Source organism: Mytilus galloprovincialis, chromosome 6 (genome assembly GCF_965363235.1).
Source record: "Mytilus galloprovincialis chromosome 6, xbMytGall1.hap1.1, whole genome shotgun sequence".
Taxonomy (NCBI): domain Eukaryota; kingdom Metazoa; phylum Mollusca; class Bivalvia; order Mytilida; family Mytilidae; genus Mytilus; species Mytilus galloprovincialis.
In genome coordinates, this window is record NC_134843.1 from 3166398 (window position 1) to 3187177 (window position 20780).

Sequence of the window (20780 nt, forward strand, 5' to 3'; positions counted from 1 at the left end):
TTTGAAATCATTTATAACAAAATGAAATATAGCTTAGTACTAACCTGTTCTTTCCCCACTCATGGTATTGCACCCGTCAAATCCCATGAAGCGGATCTTTTCCATCAAAACCCCTTTAGCAAGCAAGAATGTTTCAATAACATTCATGATAGCTTCTGCTGTCATTCTGCCTAATTGGGCAAATCCCAGAAAGTGTGTCTTTACCCCCTCTTCATCATTGACTTGAAATCTAGCCATTATACTCAGCTGGCTCCTGTGGGCTATGTCAGCCGACTCATCAGCCAACAAGGCAAATTCTTTGCCTTGTAAACCTGCTATAAGCTTACGTTCAATTGAATCAGAAATGCACAGAACCATCTGCATAACACAGTCTTGTGACAGATACTTTACTTCAGATGAAGAGATATGTTGTTCCAGGTCTTTAACGCCCAAGGTGGCAATAAATCGAACCAACTTTTCCGTGTTTTTACTAGCTGCCCACTTTTGCTTTATAAGAAAGTCTACACACTGAAAAAGTTTTTTCACGACAGAGCGATTTTGATCTTTGGCTTTTGCATCTTGGACTCGTAATTGACGACTGACATTGACATTTGATTTGGAAAAAGAATATCTTTCCACAGAAGATTGGTGACACACACTTTCTGCATGGGATTCAAGCTGCCTTGTTGGGTGGGTACCTAAGATAACTCCTTTGTAGACAAAGGCCCTTGTAGATGATGATGAAAGTGCAAATAGCTCGCAAATTTTACACATAAAACCATTTTTGGAATGAGAGAAGTAAAGCCAGGTATATTTGTGCTCATATTTTTGAGATGAAAATTTTCTTTGATCAATCTTTACAGACTCAGTCTCAACAGGACTAACACTTTCACAGACGCTGACAGCTGTTGAAGTCTCAGAAAGAGCTGTTGGTGCAGAAACTTTCTCAATTGTAGACTGATCATTAACATTATCAACATTACCATGATAACTGTCATTTGTTTCATTAGTTTTACAAACTTCTTTAATAATATATTCAATAGCTTTAGCAACTTCCGATTTTATTTCAGATGATTCATCAGTGACTTTATTAACTTTATTAATTTTTTTGAACACATCTCCAATCTTCTGTAAACCTTTGCCGTCTTTTTTACTGAGTTTTTTTACGTAATATTTTGAATTGTGAGACATTCTTAACAACTGGAAAGGAACATTCGAGGGCAGGGAAAGAAACGATACAAGATTAACCAGAAAGGAACATTAGTGGGAGGGGAAAGAAACGAATAGAATGACGGTACATACACGTGTTTTACACAATCGGAACTACTCGGCCTTTCTGGTTGCACGAAGAAATATTATTGTACTGCATAGCGAGAATGGCCGAGTAGTTACGATTGGTGTTTTACACAAATCATTTTACAAGCACCCCAATGATCAGAATCAGAATCCTTGATCTCAAAAACGCTTTAATCATATCAAAATAATAACATGAATACGAAATTTACACATCATTTCTACAAATGCAATCACTGTTTGGGAAAATGTACAACTAATTGGGAAGAATTTCAAGCCATTTTTTTTTGTAATTGGGAATTTTCTCTAGGGGAAAAGGCCGAATATCGGCGGTAATTTGAGGCTAACAATATCACTGAGGTAAGACTGTCATTTTCTGATTTTCTTTAATAAATCAAAGATAGAGGAATACTATAGTAAGGATTTTGTACCCACCTATGATAGTAGAGAGGCATGTTTTTTTTTTCTGTCTGTGCATCCATTCCTTCCACCCATTTGTACAGGATAGTGAGAACAATATCATATTCTACAAAAAAAATGAAATTGGATGTTATAAAATAAAAAACTCCAAATTTTACTTTTAGTACAATTTTTTCTGTCACCCTTCCCTTAGAATAAAACAAATCAAGACAAACATTGTCTTATTAAATGTAATTTTCCACCTGAGTTATGATAGTTGAATTACGAACAGTTTCAGTATTTTATTCTTGAAAAAACTCCTCAGTTTTGTGCTTTCTAAAGAATTTTGTATTTTATTCTGTTTTCATGAATATAGCCAAAAAATAACAAAAAATGTGTTCTTATCAATAACTTTTATTCAACAGATTTATCTTTGAATTAAATTAAGTTCCCTCCTGAGACCCAGGGAAGGCACTTTAAAACCTCCACTTTTGTGGGTGTCAAGTGAAAATTTAAGTGAAATTCTTAATTTGGTTATAGATAGTTACCACATTGTGAAAGTGTCTTCTCTGGGTGCTCCTCACATACTGTCTTTCAGGCAGATAAAATTGAGAATGGAAATGGGGAATGTGTCAAAGAGACAACAACCCAACCAAAGAGCTGAAGGCCACCAATGGGTCTTCAATGCAGCGAGAAACTCCCACACCTGGAGGCGTACTTTAGCTGGCCCATAAACAAAAATATATACTAATTCAGTGATAATGGAATAATATTGAATTATTTTAGGAATGACATTCAACATTAATGTAGGATTTGCTGATTTAAAAGATGGCGATAAGAAGTATGCTTTATTCATTGGTGACACTGTAATGGCAAATGAGGTAAATTTTAGATATCATAAGACATTTTTATATTGTCTTAAGAACTAAGTTCCAAAAGAGTTCAGTAAGGGGGTTATTATAGTTTTGTTGTCGAGCCTGCAACTTTTGTTGCAGAAAACTTGACATAGGGATAGTGATCCGGCGGCGGCGTCGTTAGCTAATTTCTTAAAAGCTTTATATTTTAGAAGGTGGAAGACCTGGATGCTTCATACTTTGTATATACATGCCCCATGTTACGAAGTTTCTGTCAGTCACATGTCCTTGACCTCATTTTCATGGTTCAGTGACCACTTGAAAAAAAAGTTCAGAATTTTTGTAATGTTGAATTCTCTCTTATTATAAGTAATAGGATAACTATATTTGGTATGTGCATACCTTGCAAGGTCCTCATGCCCCTTAGACAGTTTTCACTTGACCTCAACCTCATTTCATGGATCAGTGAACAAGGTTAAGTTTTGGTGGTCAAGTCCATATCTCAGATACTATAAGCAATAGGGCTAGTATATTCGGTGTAAGGAAGGACTGTAAGGTGTACATGTCCAACTGGCAGGTGTCATCTGACCTTGACCTCATTTTCATGGTTCAGTGGTTATAGTTAAGTTTTTGTGTTTTGGTCTGTTTTTCTCATACTTTATGCAATAAGTCTACTATATTTGTTGTATGGAATGATTGTAAAGTGTACATGTCTAGCGGGCAGATGTCATCTGACCTTGACCTCATTTTCATGGTACAGTGGTCAAAGTTAAGTTTTTGAGTTTTGGTCTTTTTTTTTCTAATATTATATGCCAAAGGTCAACTAAAAAATTTTTCAAGTATATTTGGTGTATGGAAATATTTTATGATCTATATGTAAGTCCCGCAGGTTTTTATTTGACCATGACCTCAATTTCACGGTTCATTGCACAGTGTTAAGTTTTTGTGTTTTGGTCTATTTTTCTTAAACTATAAGTAATAGGTCAACTATATTTGTTGTATGGAAGCATTGTTAGCGGTACATGTCTACCTGGCATGGTTCATTGGTCTTTGTTTAGTTATCTTTGTTAATGTTAAGTTTATGTGACAGTTGTAACAAAGCTTTATATTTAGAACTATCAACATAATATCAATGATTAGTATAGAAGGCGAGACATTTCAGCCTGTGCACTCTTGTGTTGACTTTTATAGCTGAATATGTGACACAGGTTTTGGCCATTTAAAAGGGTGTACAGTGACAGATTGTTCTTAACTTCTATGTCATTTGGTCTCTTGGTATCTCATTCGAAATCATACCACATCTTTTTTTTTATGAAAAATAAAACTATAATTTGTGTCTTAAATTTCCAATGGATATATATCAATTTACAGGAATAGAGTTTATTTTTCTTGAAATTGACAGCAACAAAATATAATTCCTGATAAAATTTCTTCTTTAAAAATGGATTATAAACCTTAAAACTGTAAGTATGAATATTGGTTAAATTGATTTGATTAACAGGGGTCTGCAGCATCATTGATGACCACACAAAAGAAACGAATCAAACATGTTGGAATCTTCCTGAAGGATGAAGATGATGACGAGGAAGAAGAAGAAGAAAAAGAGGAGGAGCCAGTTTTGTTAGGGCGGGGCCATAGAAATGCTGTGCTGGACAGCAGAACAAGGGTTGGTGTTATAGAAAATTTGTAATTTGTTGAACATTTGGTTCTGTGTTTCATCTATATCAACGATATAAAATTTGTATCCAACTGATGATAATGAAATCCAAAGTAGCAATATCAGAGTCAATGACTTTTAAAATTTGTGAATAAAAGATAAGAGTGACTATCGTGTGGAAGGAACAATTAAAGAAAAGAGAGAAATTGAAATAATATCAGTAAACTACTTATTTATTAGAGATACTTTACAGTTCACGTACAAATTACTCATTAGCTGCTTTGTGGGCTAGTAACAAGAGATCATTTGCAGCGAGAGAATTTTTACGGCTTTTTTATGCCCCCACTGAAATGGAGGGGGCATTGAGTTTTACCCTTGTCTGGCTGTACATACATCCCAAAATTAGTTTCATTTCTCTAATTTTAGTAAAAAATGATATGAAACTTACACACAATGCTGATTACCATAAAACACAGATCAAGTTTGGTGGTGTCACTTTTACTATTTTACAGTTATGCCCCTTTACAAATGGAAAAATTACTGAATATTTCATTTCTGTTCTCTAACTTGCCTTAACCAAGTGTTATGAAACCTATGTTCAATGTTTTAAGGTAGATCAAGTTAAAATTTAAGTGGCATCACTTTTACCGTTCTTGGTTATTACTAGGATGAAATGAATTTATCATTAATTATTGTATAGTATTGAAAAAAATATTTTATAAAGATATAACTTTTATTTTTTTCATTTTCAATGTTAATTTTGTTAATAAAAGAATGAATCATTTTATTTAAGATGGATATGACAACAGAAGAAAAAAGACAAAAACATCAGAAAGAATTAAGAGAGAAATTAAACGAAGAAGCATTGCTGAGATTGAAAGGAATGAAATCAGGCACAGAAGATAAAAAGTAAACTATTACAGCTATTTACCTTATGCATGTAGTTTAAAGGTTTGGTTGGCTTACTTGCTTTGTTTGTATAAATATTTGCCCAAGCATCCAATAACACTACAAGCTGAAGCCCCACCTATCTATGGGTTGCAATTGTAAAACTTAATTACAATTCTCGAAAAAACAGTTCTACAAACAAACCAAGTAAATTAACCACACCTGAAAACTACATGCATTTGGAAAATAGCTGTAATATAGAGTTCATATTGCATTTTAATTCCAATCCAAAAGAGTAAGAGTAGAAATCAAGGTCATAAAGTTCTGATAGTGGCCAAAGTTAACCCTTTCAACGCTATACACGGCATATGCCGCGATGACATATGCCGTCCGCCACTGCTATTCGCGGCATATGCCGCGATGACAACGGATTTTTCAGAAGGACTCTTAAACCATTCGGTTTTCATTCAGGTCCTCTCCAATTTTTCCTTGTATGAATCGAGGATATACAAGGTCTCATTTGCGCTTGAAATCCCGGCAATTTTTATTGCAAAATCATGCAGTAGAAGGAAAATTGAAGGAAAATAAAAACAAATATTTTGACAAATGCAAATGGCGAAAATCGGAAAGAAGTTGTAAATATGGAAATATTTCAGCATTTCTATGGGAAAACTGACAACGAGGATTAGTTAAAAGGTTTCTTGTTATCTCAATGTGTTTATTACATTCAATTCGTGTGGGAAATATGATTTGATCGATCATTACGAGACGTAGAAAAAGGGGGGAAAACGGATGATGACTGAAAAATGTGGACGGAGCCACTTATTTGTGCTATGATTACATAATACGTTGTGTATGGTGCAATACGCTATGGAATCGAGCAACTGGTGTCTTCTTTATTATATGGCAGATAAAACAACAAAATAGATGAGGACTAAAAGTACTTTTTATTCCAAATTCAACACAAATGTAATAAATTACACCTTTTACCTGTTAATTACCTGAAAATGCAGGTAACCTGATAAACATTTTACTGAAATAACTGCCCAACATTACAGTTCATACTCTCCTGAGCATTTTTCATGCAATAACTTTCTCTGTATCTCTTATAATAAAAAAGATACAGCAGTCTGAAAAGGAATATACTGTTCTAATGAATGATTAAAAAAATGCAGCAGCAGCAGCCATTTTTCTATTTTTTTGTGTAGCGTTGAAAGGGTTAATATAAGTGGGAATATTGAAAACAAAAGCAATATTTGAATTTCATGGTTACGCCTGATATTTGATATATGATTTTGTGGTGTACATGTGTAAGATTTATCTGACCTTAACATTATTGTAATTTTTTTTATGCACTTTCCCACATATATTTTTTTTCATATCTACACAGGCTTTTTTTAAAAAAGTTTTTTTAAAAGCTTAAAAAAAAGTAAGTACATCAATATATCTAACAAACTGGGTATGAATCGGGTTTTAACATTTTCTGAAATTGTGTTTAGGCTTAAGCCGTGATGTTGGTACTAAATAGAAAAAATAAGTATTCCATGTATCTTATTTTTAGAGTGCGGAAGTCAAATATTTCTTACTCTAAACCATCATGGCTCCCTCATGATTCAGAAGTTAGGGATCTCCAGTTATTTGTTGGTAAGTTGTTAGTCTTTATTATAAACTGAACATTTAAAAACTCTGATAGCAAATTCAGTTAATTACTTGAATAGTAGTAAACATTTAAAGTCATAAGAAACCTCAAATAGAAAAAAAAATATGCATGTGTTTTTTATAACTAAATGGATAGTTTTTACTATACAACTTATGTACATATACTTTTTTCTGAGGAAAATTCTTTAATTTGTCCCACATTTAGAAGAAGTTTACTTATTTTTAATTGCTTGCAACCAGGAAGCAATTCGCTGACATATTTTCCGTATGCATAGTGACCTGGGCGTAACCCTCCTCGTAAAAATACGATGATCGCAATACGCATGGATCTGTCATCAATACCCATGCTTTTTGTTATTTGTTCACTATAAGGTGACAATCGGTAAACTTCGGCTTTAAAACACAGCATTTAATGAGCAGCCATATTTGTTAAATCATAACAGACAGAGAGAAAAAAATGACAATTATATGATATATTTGCGTAAAAAATGAAAAAATCGTGCACAGAGGACTACGTTTATGATATATACATGCATTGGTTCAAGAATTGGATAAACATTATTTTTCACAACTCACTCGTTTCATATGACTTTAAGAAGATATTTAGATTTCAAATTACACCCTTCCTTGAAGAAAAAGTTTGATATATTTTTTTTAATATTGACATTTATATCATTGAAAAAAGAAAAGATTATTAAAATTGCAGTATAAATTTCTATTATATCTCTGTTTAAGGGACATATTATGGTAGGACTGTAGTCCGTTTGTCCGTCCTTCCCCTGTCAACATGTAGGACAATAAAATTAAAACATGTTAACCAATTTACTGAAACTTTGATTAATTGTGAGTCATGGGGTTTTATTTATAATTAAGGGGGATTTTACAGTTTTCTGATATGAACTCTAGCAGTTTTCATGAACGTTTGGTGATTGGTTGATATCTATCAACAAAACCTTCCTTTATTTGTTTTTTTTAATAAATTTCTGATTTGGCATTGAAGCGTTGTGGAACTTTATTCCTTATAAAAGCAATTGGCATATCATGCACTCATGGTGCAGCTCCTTATTGTGTATGTTGGAATTTGACTTTTGTATTTTGAAGCAATTGAAAGCCTGATATTACTTGTACTGGTATATGATGCCATCAGTATATTGAGGTCGCAACACTTGTAACCATAGTAATAAAGACATGGTTTATTGCAGATAGAAAGTACGAGACTGTCATCTTACCTGTCTTTGGTATACCAACACCATTTCATATCGCTACAATAAAGGTAGGTATCAGCTGATTTGTGTATGTGGATTAATTATTGTCTGTTATGATACCTATGTGTTATAATATGAAATATATTGGTTTGGCCTGACTTAATATGGATAGGTATACAGACTAAATGACATGAAAGTCCTTTTCATTCTAATTAAGAATTATGATGGGTTTCCAGATTCATTCCTCAACAACTTCCTGTTAACGGAAATAGTTGGCGGGGGTATCATCAGTGAGCAGTAGCTCACAGTTTTACTTGTTACTAATAAATTGAATATGGCTATTAAAATTTCTGGGTTTTTTTTTTATATCCTCATGCATGATTGAAATACTTTTCTTTTTAACACAAAGGTTAAATAGAATTTCCCACATATGTTTCTAGATGTGTCAAATGAAATTCATAAGACCAACATTATATTTATATCAACTATTTATAAATTTTCAATCATTTAAAAACTTTAAATGTACTTGATTTAAGATCATTAGATGTATTGTATGTTTGTCTTTTCTTTATGGAACATAAGTCAGTCGATAGAAGGGGACTACACATATCTCCATATTAATTTTATGTTTGTCTTTTCTTTATAGAACATAAGTCAGTCGATAGAAGGGGACTACACATATCTCTGTATTTTATGTTTGTCTTTTTTTTTTATAGAACATAAGTCAGTCCATAGAAGGCGACTACACATATCTCCGTATTAATTTTTATCATCCTGGTTCATCTCTGGGTAGAAATGAAGGAAATGTTTTCCCTCAACCAGATGCTACCTTCCTAAAAGAAATGTAAGTAGATTTATGTCACTTACACTAACTGTATATAATCGTGTTTGGTAATTTGTATGTCATTAAATAATATAACAATGAAAAATGAGGCCAAAACAGCTTGGGTTTATGAAAATTAAAACTTGTAATTTAACAAAGAATTTAAAAAGTCTTTTATGTTTTAGAACTCCAGCCATTTACCCTCATGATTCACTTTGAAGAACTTTCCTATTGGATCATTTGTTAAATTATGATCGTCCTAACTTTTATTCCTCTAGATCTATTTCCTCATTGTGTCTTTCTTGATGCCTTTCCGCGTGTCTTTCCCATACTTCTCAGTTCCATAAGTGTACATAATTTCAATACAAAAAAAACAAAACAAAAAAAATTATATCAGATTCCATCTTTAAAAAAAACCTTTCTCCATGTGGAATAATTAGGGCCACGCCTTTAGGCGGGTCGCCCTATAGTGATCAGTCTGTCCGTCCGTCTGTCCGTCCGTCCGTAACACTTTAACTTTGTGTCCGCTCCATATCTAGAGAACCATTATGATTTCATACTTTATACTTTACATGTTTATTAACCACCACCAGAGGGCGTGTCATGATGTATGTACAACTTCCTAGGTCAAAGGTCAAGGTAAAAAAACTGGTTTCAGTTGACAACCCTGTGTCCTGTGGTGAAGATCGTGTCCGCTCTATATCTTGAGAACCGTTATGATTTCAAAGTTTATACTTGACATGTATATGAACCAACACCAGAGGGTGTGTCATAATTTATGAACGACTGCCTAGGGCAAAGTTCAAGGTCAAAAACTTTGGTTTCAGTTGACAACCCCATGTCCTATGGTAAAGATCGTGTCCGCTCTATATCTTGAGAACCGTTATCATTTCAAAGTTTATACTTGACATGTATATAAACCAACACCAAAGGGTGTGTCATAATTTATGTGCAACTTCCTAGGTCAAAGGTCAAGGTCAAAAACTTTTGTTTCAGTTGACAACCCCATGTCCTATGGTAAAGATCGTGTCCGCTCTATATCTTAAGAACCGTTATCATTTCAAAGTTTATATTTGACATGTTTATAAACCAACACCAAAGGGTGTGTCATGATTTATTTACAACTTCCTAGGTCAACGGTCAAGGTCAAAAACTTTGATTTCAGTTGACAAACCCATGTCCTATGGTAAAGATACAATTTTTTAATGCACATTATTCACAGCGGGGCCCACAGAGATGGCTCCCATCTCAATGATATCTAGTTCTTTCGCATGTCACTTCAAATTACAGGAAGACTGGGTTAGTGGACTATTCTGAGTATTTAAACACGATTTGATTTTTTATAACTTTTTACAGCACCTACAGAAGTTCAAACACCAAAGAGCCAGGAGAAATATCAGCTCCATCATTAAATTTAAATACAGCATTCAGATTGATTAAAGAAGTACAGAAAAAGTTTAAAACCAGAGAAGCTGAGGAGAGGGAAAAAGAGGTTAGAATATATTTTTTGTATTTTCATCTTTGAAAGTTAATGGAATAATAGTGCTACAAATGTTTGTTCATTCATACATCTATAGTGTAAGATTATTATACCCCGCTTTGAAAAAGGGGGGTATACTGTTTTACCTCTGTCTGTCCGTTCATCCATCCTTCCGTCAGTCTGTCCGTCAGTCCATCTGTCCCTTAAATATTTTTCGTCACATTTTTCTCAGGAACTACAATACAAAGATTTCTGAAATTTGGTTTCAGAGTTTATATAAGTTTGCTATACTGTGTGATGTGTTACAGATTCATCACTTGACAACTTCCTGTTACATCAACACTTGCATATTTTTACACTATTTGGCATTATCCACTTGCGGCGGGGGTATCATCAGTGAGCAGTAGCTTGCAGTTTCACTTGTTATATCTGATATGAAGATAAGGTTAAGCGCTTTATCTAGGTAATCATAATCAGGTATTTTGTATAAAAATATATGTGTTGCAAAGTGAATACTGAAGGTAAAAACAGTGGTGCTTCTAACTCAGATCATGTGAATGTTCACCAACAAATAAAAAAATTACTACAATAGGTTGATTTAGAATGTTGAATTGCCCAATTGTAAAACTAGTTAGGAACTGTTCAGGTAATTTGAACATAAATCTTTTGTTTTAATCATGTTAAAAGGAGATTAGTATTTTAATTGAAAAATATAAATGAGAACAAAAATGCAAATCTCAACTTTAATTTTTCATCTTTAGATGTATTTAGAAGTATATAACAAATATAGTAATCAATTGTACTAATCAATTAAATAATTCAGTTTTATTCTGTTTAGTGATTTTTTTTGTTGTTGCTTATTACCCCAAACTACACATTTGATGATAAATATTCTTTATATTCCATTTATTTTCAGGGTATTGTTAAACAAGACACACTTGTTATCAACCCAAACAGAGGAAATCCAAAATTGAAAGACCTTTATATCAGACCAAATATTGTATCAAAGAGAATCTCAGGAACATTGGAAGCACATACAAATGGTAAAGTAACTGATAATTGATAGTTTATAGGGTTTGATTGAAAAAAAACCAGATCAGATACTTTCTTCTTCATTAAGTTTATTATCTCCCACTACTATTGGGACATGGTTATAGTCTTCATCCATCCTTGGAAACAACAATACTCAGATCTTCAGAAACTTTCCTACTATATCGCCAGTTTGATGTGACAATTTTCTGGCCAGTAATCAGACTTTGACTATTTCTTTTAATATTATAACTTAATTTTACCTCTTGAATTCATCTCCTACGATACCATTTGCCCACAGGCTGTCATACATGGTATAATCTTCAACATCCATTTTTCAAATATTTAGGCTTTGAGCATGAAGAAGCATTATTTGTCAAATTTGACTAACTATTGACATCTAGGACAGTAAAATAAGTACCATTTACTGTAATGTTTATAGTGTATATTTAAGTCAAAAGTATCGTCTTGAGCAGTGTAATTGGTGCCGTTGAATTTTATTGTGTATCTATGATTACAAACGTTGTTTTTTCTTTGTAGGATTTAGGTTTACTTCAGTGAGAGGAGATAAAGTAGATATCCTATATAACAACATCAAAAATGCTTTCTTCCAACCTTGTGATGGAGAAATGATAATCTTGCTACATTTTCATTTAAAGGTGAGGAAATTTTCTGTGTTATATATACATGATAGTTTTGGGTAGCGATAAAAATGATACAATTAATACTCAAAAACAGTATTGTTACTGTTGAATAAAATCATATTTGAAAGCTCTATTTCCTTTTGGGAAATATTGGCCACACATTTTAAACTTAATAGAATGGTTCAAGATTCATTTAGGTGTGGTACAAATTTTTACCAAAACATCAAATAATCCATACATGGGGCAACTGATATCTGAAGCAAAAACTATTCAAATTTATGTAGATAACTATCAAAATTCTGATTTTCAACGCAAATGTGTTCATTTGTTATATCGTTACTGACAGTATCCATAGTTGATTTTGTGTACAGGTAGATACTTTTAACTTTTGATATCAATGTTTGATTGTTACTAAATTTATATTTCATGTTATTTCATAGCCAGTATTGACCAATTGTGAACATACTCTTCAGGCAATAAAAGAAAAATTCACTTCCATTAAAATAAAAAGGAGTAAATAATTGGGTGCCCAATAGAAATGTCAAAGGATTCAGAATCGGAATAAAAATTAAAAAAAAAAAGAGTTATATATCAGTGAGACAAAAATCCGACAACAAAGAGTTATGTATCAGTGAGAAAACCTGACAACAATGAGACAAAAATCTGACAACAAAAAGTTATGTATCAGTGAGAAAACCTGACAACAATGAGACAAAAATCTGACAACAAAGAGTTATATATCAGTGAGACAAAAATCGGACTACAATGAGTTATATATCAGTGAGACAAAAATTCGACAACAAAATTCAGGAATCTAAAGGCCAACTAATGATCTCAGCAATAGACACAATTTCATGTCTAAAGTAAAAAAAAAAAAAATTAAAACCATTTAAGAAGGTAAAATAAAATAATCGGAGACTATAAAAAAATTTGTCTCAACATCAAATCCTCTGTTATATAGTGCAAAAATGGTTATGTTTTATCATATAGAAACAAGATTATGAAATACAGAAATTTCAAAGGTTATATAATATTTTGCAGCATGCCATTCTGTTTGGTAAGAAGAAACACATTGATGTCGAGTTTTACACAGAAGTTGGAGAAATCACAACAGATCTTGGAAAACATCAACACATGCATGATCGAGATGATTTACATGCTGAACAGGTATGTGGGAGTAAATGGAATGATAAGGCCAACTTACTGAAATATATACTGCACTTTTACTGACAAACAAACAGTAAAATAATAACTTTTTGTCCATAGATTTTTACATAAACTTTCTTTTATATATTTTAGAAATATACATTGAAGGTATAAATACATCAGTAGATTTTTTAATGATTGCTGCCTTTGTTTTATTTCAAATTTTTATGCCTTGGATATAAGTTAAGAAATTTCAGAGGAGAATATGATTGGATAACTGTAAAATGATTCATTGCTATACATTTGGTCAATAATTCCAGAAATGACATCTTTTAGAATCACAATTTCGTCGACTTGTTAAACACTTATGATAAAAGTATACACTAATGTTTGAGTGAAAAGTGAATATTGTAAATTCAGAAATAATTTCAATGTTTTAATTATTGCAAAAAAAGTGACAGGGTTAAAATCACAATAATTTAAACTTGAATTTTGAAAGTTTTTGCATGTATTAAACAGGATTGTTCTCAATATCACAAAAGATTAAATCACACTTGTCTGAAAAATGAAACTGCATTAAAAGATGCACACAATAATTTTGAATTTACAGTAATTTTATTTGGTTTCTTCAAATGAGGTTTTTTTGAGTGAAAAAATACTTCCATCTTTGCACCTCTGCAGTTAATTAATGAATATTTATACCCCACGCAACGAAGTTGCGGAGGGTATAATGTTTTTGACCCGTCCGTCCGTCCGTCCGTCAGTCCGTCCGTCCGTCCGTCAGTCCTGTTTCTTGTCATCGCAACTCCTCTCAAACCACACAACAGAATTTCACGAAACCTTTTCAGATAATAAGGACATACTATGTAGTTGTGCATATCGACGGGAAATTGCCATTCAATTTTTTTTTCTAGGAGTTACGCCCCTTTGAACTTATTTACTTTAATGTACTACTGCAACAGTTTCTCATCGCAACTCCTCTCAAACCACACAACAGAATTTCACGAAACCTTTTCAGATAATAAGGACATACTATGTAGTTGTGCATATCGACGGGAAATTGCGATTCAATTTTTTTTCTAGGAGTTGCGCCTCTTTGAACTTATTTACTTTAATGTACTACTGCAACAGTTTGCCATCGCAACTCCTCTCAAACCACACAACAGAATTTCATGAAACCTTTTCAGATAATAAGGACATACTATGTAGTGGTGCATATCGACGGGAAATTGCCATTCAATTTTTTTTCTAGGAGTTACGCCCCTTTGAACTTATTTACTTTAATGTACCACTGCAACAGTTTGTCATCGCAACTCCTCTCAAACCACACAACAGAATTTCACGAAACCTTTTCAGATAATAAGGACATACTATGTAGTTGTGCATATCGACGGGAAATTGCGATTCAATTTTTTTTCTAGGAGTTACGCCCCTTTGAACTTATTTACTTTAATGTACTACTGCAACAGTTTGTCATCGCAACTCCTCTCAAACCACACAACAGAATTTCACGAAACTTTGTAGATAATGAGGACATACTATGTATATTGACAGGAAATTATTATTCAATATTTTTTCTTATACAATTTTTTTTTCTTATACTTATTTAATTTCTCCAATGACAATGTGGGGACGTGGGGTATGTGAGCGTGCTCACTAAAGTTCTTTAATTTTTTCTGTAAAGGCTGAGAGAGAGTATAGACAAAAGTTGAAGTCTGCATTCAAAGGATTCTGTGAGAAGGTGGAAAACATAACAAAACAAGAGGTAGAATTTGATACACCATTCAGAGAACTAGGATTCCATGGAGTACCATTTAGATCTACAGTATTGTTACAACCAACCAGTGGCTGTTTGGTTAACCTTGTAGAATGGGTAAGTAGAATTGTCCCACAGCAGAATGGGTTGATCACAGTACTGTTCACTTTGCCCAAATGGAGGGGTTTAGAGATGGTAGAAAAATGGGATAATGTTGATTCATTAGTTGGTTCACAATATCTAATGAATAAAAATCAATCCACTTTAGTTGGTTCACAATATCTAATGAATAAAAATCAATCCACTTTAGTTGGTTCACAATATCTAATGAATAAAAATCAATCCACTAGTTGGTTCACAATATCTAATGAATAAAAATCAATCCACAGTAGACTTGAACCTTGCATTAATAAAAGAAAATAAGTAGCTTTAAAATAATACTAAAAAAATTCAACTGTTTTCCTTCCTAATCACTTCTGGCAGAGATTCAAAAAGAGCTGACCCCACATTGTACTATATAAATTACACATTTGTGGCTAAATCAGTAGTACATATGTGGAGCTTGTTAAAAGACACTCCAAAGACATCAAACTTTATTTCAAATTAGACATACTGAAAGCAATTACATTTTACAAGACAATTTCCCCAAATGCATGAACTAAATATTAAACAATATGTATATATTACCCATAAACAAAAAATTACAGTGCTGTATAGGTCTAACTGACCATGTGACCAGAGGAAATTTATAAATAAACTGTATTTCTGTTTAAGCATGTACACGAAAAGTTTTTATCACTCTAAGATACATATTTCTTCTGTTTATAGCCTCCATTTGTGATAGCATTAGATGAAGTTGAATTGGTGCATTTTGAACGTGTACAGTTCCATTTGAAGAATTTTGATATGGTATTCGTGTTCAAAGATTACAGTAAAAAAGTGGCAATGGTGAACTCTATTCCAATGCAAATGTTAGACCATGTCAAGGAATGGCTGAAGTAAGATAAATTTATTTTTAAAATTTTTATGAAGAGTTGACACACTGTAAATTCAGAAATTATTGTGAGCATTTGTTATTGGAATTTGACATGACTAACAAAAATTTCGATTAAAAATTTCAATTCAGATATTGGAATGCAAGTTCTTATTATTACAGTACTTCCCAAGTCACATTATCCACATTATTTTAAACCTCACAGTATATTCTGAATTCACATTAGTTTTTGTTTCCTTCTAAGCCACACCCTGTTTTACAGTGTGGTTACCACTAGATTTAATTTCACAAGAAAATCTAGTAAAAATTTGCCAAAATTTTCATACAACTCAATTTATTCTCAAAATGACTACATTAACATGTATATTGAAATAACTACAATAATGGGGAAATTTACAAAAACTCAAAATTATCATAATAATGTCCTGTGTGTATCTGTTGTTTCTCAGTCCATTTTTGAAGTTATTTTGATGTTATGAAAGTGTGGAGGACATATGTGTATATTTTAGCAATCTTGTTAAATTGAGAAAACCAAACTCTTGTCTTATAGTCGATCGCATTGAGTGTGTAGCTAAAGGTTATATCTTTGGTTAGCTTGTTTGCTAGCTGAATTGTGAAGTCATTATTAGGTAGGTATTCTACCCTCATTTCGAAGTAGCCTAGTCCTACAGACAGATAGATTGGTTATCTGGCAGACTAGTCTATTCTTAAGGGAGGGTAGTTTACCTAACCTAACAATGACTTCAGGGTTCAGCTATCAAACAAGCTAACCAAAGATATAACCTTCAGCTACACACTCAATGCAATCAGCTGTAATCTAAACAAATATTTAGGGGACCTAATTTGTTGCTGGTAGTAAATGATTACTAATCTATGTCTTATACATTTGATAGTTCCTGTGATATTCGATACTCTGAGGGAGTTCAGAGTTTGAATTGGGCCAAGATAATGAAGACAATTACAGATGATCCAGATGGATTCTTTGACAGCGGTGGATGGTCTTTCTTAGACCCAGAAAGTGATGTAAGTTTTATAACACAGAAAAATCTTTATGCTAAAATATAATTTATTCTGATATAGTGTATATTGTTTTAGTAAATGTATTTTACAAAACTCTTGAACCCTTTTATATGTTTTATAATTGTTTGTTTTTAAACTTCATATAGTTGTTACATTATAAAAAAAAATGTGATATGGTTGCCAATGAAACAACTCTCCACCAGAGACCAAATGACATAGAAAGTTAGCAACTGTGGATCACTGTATGACCATCAACAATGAGCAAAACACATATTTAAAAGCCCTAAAATGCCCTGAAATAACAAATGTAAAACAAGAAAACTAAAGGCTAGATTTATGTACAACACAATTAACAAAAAATCAAATATAATATACAGCAACAAAAGACAACCACTGACCTACAGAATGTAGCAGGGATAAACATCAGCAGACACTCTATTCTCTCCTATCTCAGAGTTCAGGCACTCCATTCTCCCCTATCTCAGAGAAATCTTTTTATATCTGGTGGTCACTGAAGAAAATTTGCTGGTCCTCCCTACTATTTCTATTATACAAAATGCGAAAATTGTGACCATCTTTTACAAATTTTGTTGGTCAAATCACTCGGATCACCACTTTTTGAGAACTCCCCTATTCTGAGGAAGCTGTTTGGAGTTTACCAACTTGAGATATTTGTTTAATTAGACTATTATGACAAACCAAGTATTTTGTTTTAACAACAGGCTGAAGCTGATGATGGGGATGACTCGGAAGAAGATGAACATTATGAACCGTCTGACGATGATGATTCAGCTGAGGAAAGCAGCGATTATAGCGAGGAAAGTGACTGGGAAGGAGAAGAGGAAGACTCAGGTATGTCACAGAAACAAAAAATGAAAATAACAGGTCATAAATGTCAATGTGTTAGAAGAGCTTTTCTAGATTTACCTTCATCTGGAACGCTCAAGGCTGAATATTAGAAAGCTTAGGATGTATAAAAACCAAAACAGTTGAATAGTAATACAACCACAAAGTACCTACCTTAAACCAATTGAAATCCATCTACGGTCAACTTTGTCTGATGTTGATTAGGCAGAGCAGAAGAATTTTCCATTTACTCTCCTCTTCTGGATCAAAACTGTTGCCAGCACAATTGCTAGTGTTAATTTGTGTAGGAAGTTCTGAAACTATAACACAATAAATGTATCTCAAGTCTCAAGGAATAAGATATTTATTGTAAGGAAATGGTATAATCTGTAATTTTTACAGTAAATGTAAGAGAATGTTAACTGTCAGTTATCTTGTTATCTTTGTAAATTAATTATCTATTCCCCACAAAAGTCTTATTTAAACCATGAATTTTATTGATAGTGTGTGGAGCTGCTCTTACCAAACAGCCTATCTTGGTTAAGAATATACACAAACATTTCATAAAGGAATTGTCAAAACATTAAAAAGAATGAAAATACACATGTATAAATTTGTACTCTGTAGAAGAAGGAGAAGACGATCTTGGTTCAAGTGAAGAAAGTGGTAAAGATTGGGACGAACTTGAAGAAGAGGCCAGAAGAGGTATGATTGATTTAAAACCTGGCTGATATTAAATCTGTTTTTTTTTTATCTTTTTGGGGAAATAGGAAATAACAGTAATGCCAACCTTGCATCAGATTTATATCAGCTATGTTTTCAGAAGATCTTTAATTATTGTGTCTAAATCAGCAATTTTAAAGAAAATATGAATGGAAACTTGGAGATAACTTTTATCGCTATTTTACCTATGAAGACGTTGCCAATTTCATTCGCAACGCCATAGATAGGACATCTACAAAATTAATAATGTTCAAAGAAGTACCCACTTTCTGCAGGCTTTGATGCAAATTTTCACAAAACCACAAAATTCAAAATCAATGAATACACAATATTTCCTCAATCCAAGAGAACTCGTACTCATGAAAATAAAAAATCATTTATAATGCAATTTGTTCTATTTTAGCTGATCTGGATGCTGAGAATCCATATGCTGAGGCAGCACCATCAAGACATGTATCATCTAAACACGGCCACAAATCATCACATCACCATAGTAGCAGTAGTAGCCACCACAAGTCCAGTAGTGGTAGCCACCACAAACCAAGTAGTGGCAGCCACCACAAACCCAGTAGCGGTAGCCACCATAAACCCAGTAGTAGTAGTAGTAGTAGTAGCAAACGCAAACGGTCAGACAGTGGAAGTCACGATAGAAAGAAAGATAAAAAGAAAAGACATTAAAATATGAAAACAAATTGTGAATATTTACATAGACAATGAGGATCAAAAGAACAAATGATCAAGGACTAAATAAAAGGAAAAGTTGTAATTAGTATGTAAAGTATGTGTTGTTTGAAGTCTTATACTAGAGTCTTTTTTCTAATACACTGTTAGATGATTGGAAAACTATAAGTATCATGATTTGTGTATACCCTTTAAAATCATTTCTGGATGATCATAGTGTACTAATTTATTATGTTACCAAAATGCTCAGAATGTTGAATTATTACAGTAAATTATAACAGGTAAACTTTAAAGACAGAAGTTGTACATGTAGAGAATGGCATTCACCTGTATATTAAAGTTGTCATTCGTACTTTATTTTCCATGCAAATGAATGATTGAAGACAAATATAGACTGTCAGGGGCCAAAATAAGGGCAAAATTGGACAGAAACTTTCATAGTGCTTGTATTCTGTTAATAAATACATAGTTTCATCAAAGGAGTTTTATTTTGTACTTATGATTCAGTTGAGGAAACGATGAAAATGATTCAGTTGAGAAAACATGAATACTTTTTTACAAATTAAATACATATAAAAAGATGTGGTATGATTGGCAATGAGACAACGATCAACCAAAGTTCAAATGAAGTGGATTTAAGTAGTTTTAGAAAACTGTACTACCTTCAACAATGATAAAATCAATACGGTATAGTCTTAATAAAAGACCCAGACATGAAAAAAAAATGAAACAATTCAATTGAAAAAATTAACAGCCTTTTAAAAATCTAGTACATACATTGTGCTTGCAAAATCAAATTTTGGATACTGTAGAGAAAGAAACCGATTCAGTTTGAGGTTTAGAAATCTGTGTTCACACTTTCACCTGATTTCTCTCTCTGAATAATGAATTCCATTGAATCTTAACTTGTTATGAGATCTGTGAAGATCTAAATTTCAGAATGCAACTTCAATGATCAGCAAAAACCATACTGTATAGTCAGCTACAAAAACCATACTGTATAGTCAGCTACCAAAAGACTATGCATGACATGACAAATAGGAAACAATTTAAACAGAAATACCAAATGTTTCCATTCGGGACAGAAGTTCATACCAGCTGTTACATATTTGGTATATAATGTGTTGGCTGATTGGTATCAAAGAACTACTGGTAGTCAGTTCTTCTCTTCTAAATTCCCTTTTGTCTTGGCTTGTAGAGCAGTTTTCAAGGTTTATTTTCTCTAAATGTCTCCAAAGTAGCACCAAATTTACATTTCCAATAAGCTTCAATGTTATAGGTTAGGCTTACAGAACCAAACTTGCCCATACATATGATCTTCGATTGTATTCTACTTTAATTGGTTAAAAAAGGATAGAAGATTCTAAAAGATGTCAAAATCTTGAGTTTAATGGGCAGATAACACAGGTTATATGAAAAGAAAAGAGATGTCCACATAATATACAGAGCAACAAGAATCACACCAAAAACTGGTAGAAAAGTATGAAAACTAGGGATGAACACAACAGGTAAAAAAGTATGAAGACATGTGTGGTAGAAAAGGATATAGTTCTTGCACCAATCCTGTTGCACATGCAGAATTTCTCCCCTCCTCTTGATTGAACTTTTTTACAGTTAGTGTTTCTTATAGTACCTTAGAAACAGACCTAATTACTAAAATTGAACATTGACTAATTAACCATAAAAATGATGTAAAAATCAGAT

General features: G+C 32.7%; 1 protein-coding gene across 1 annotated transcript in view; it reads left to right on the forward strand.

Moving 5' to 3' along the window:
* Nucleotides 1-19555, forward strand: part of LOC143078717 (FACT complex subunit SPT16-like) — a 33612-nt gene extending 14057 nt beyond the window's left edge. The window contains exons 10-25 of the mRNA XM_076253642.1: nt 2458-2552; nt 4027-4191; nt 4976-5091; nt 6632-6714; nt 7932-8002; nt 8651-8778; nt 10114-10249; nt 11154-11280; nt 11807-11925; nt 12952-13077; nt 14741-14929; nt 15641-15810; nt 16700-16829; nt 17549-17678; nt 18300-18377; nt 18799-19555. Coding sequence (XP_076109757.1) covers nt 2458-2552; nt 4027-4191; nt 4976-5091; nt 6632-6714; nt 7932-8002; nt 8651-8778; nt 10114-10249; nt 11154-11280; nt 11807-11925; nt 12952-13077; nt 14741-14929; nt 15641-15810; nt 16700-16829; nt 17549-17678; nt 18300-18377; nt 18799-19073 — 2138 coding nt within the window. The 3' untranslated portion in view covers nt 19074-19555. The remainder of the gene's footprint in view (nt 1-2457; nt 2553-4026; nt 4192-4975; nt 5092-6631; nt 6715-7931; nt 8003-8650; nt 8779-10113; nt 10250-11153; nt 11281-11806; nt 11926-12951; nt 13078-14740; nt 14930-15640; nt 15811-16699; nt 16830-17548; nt 17679-18299; nt 18378-18798) is intronic.
* The last annotated feature ends 1225 nt before the right edge of the window (nt 19556-20780 follow it).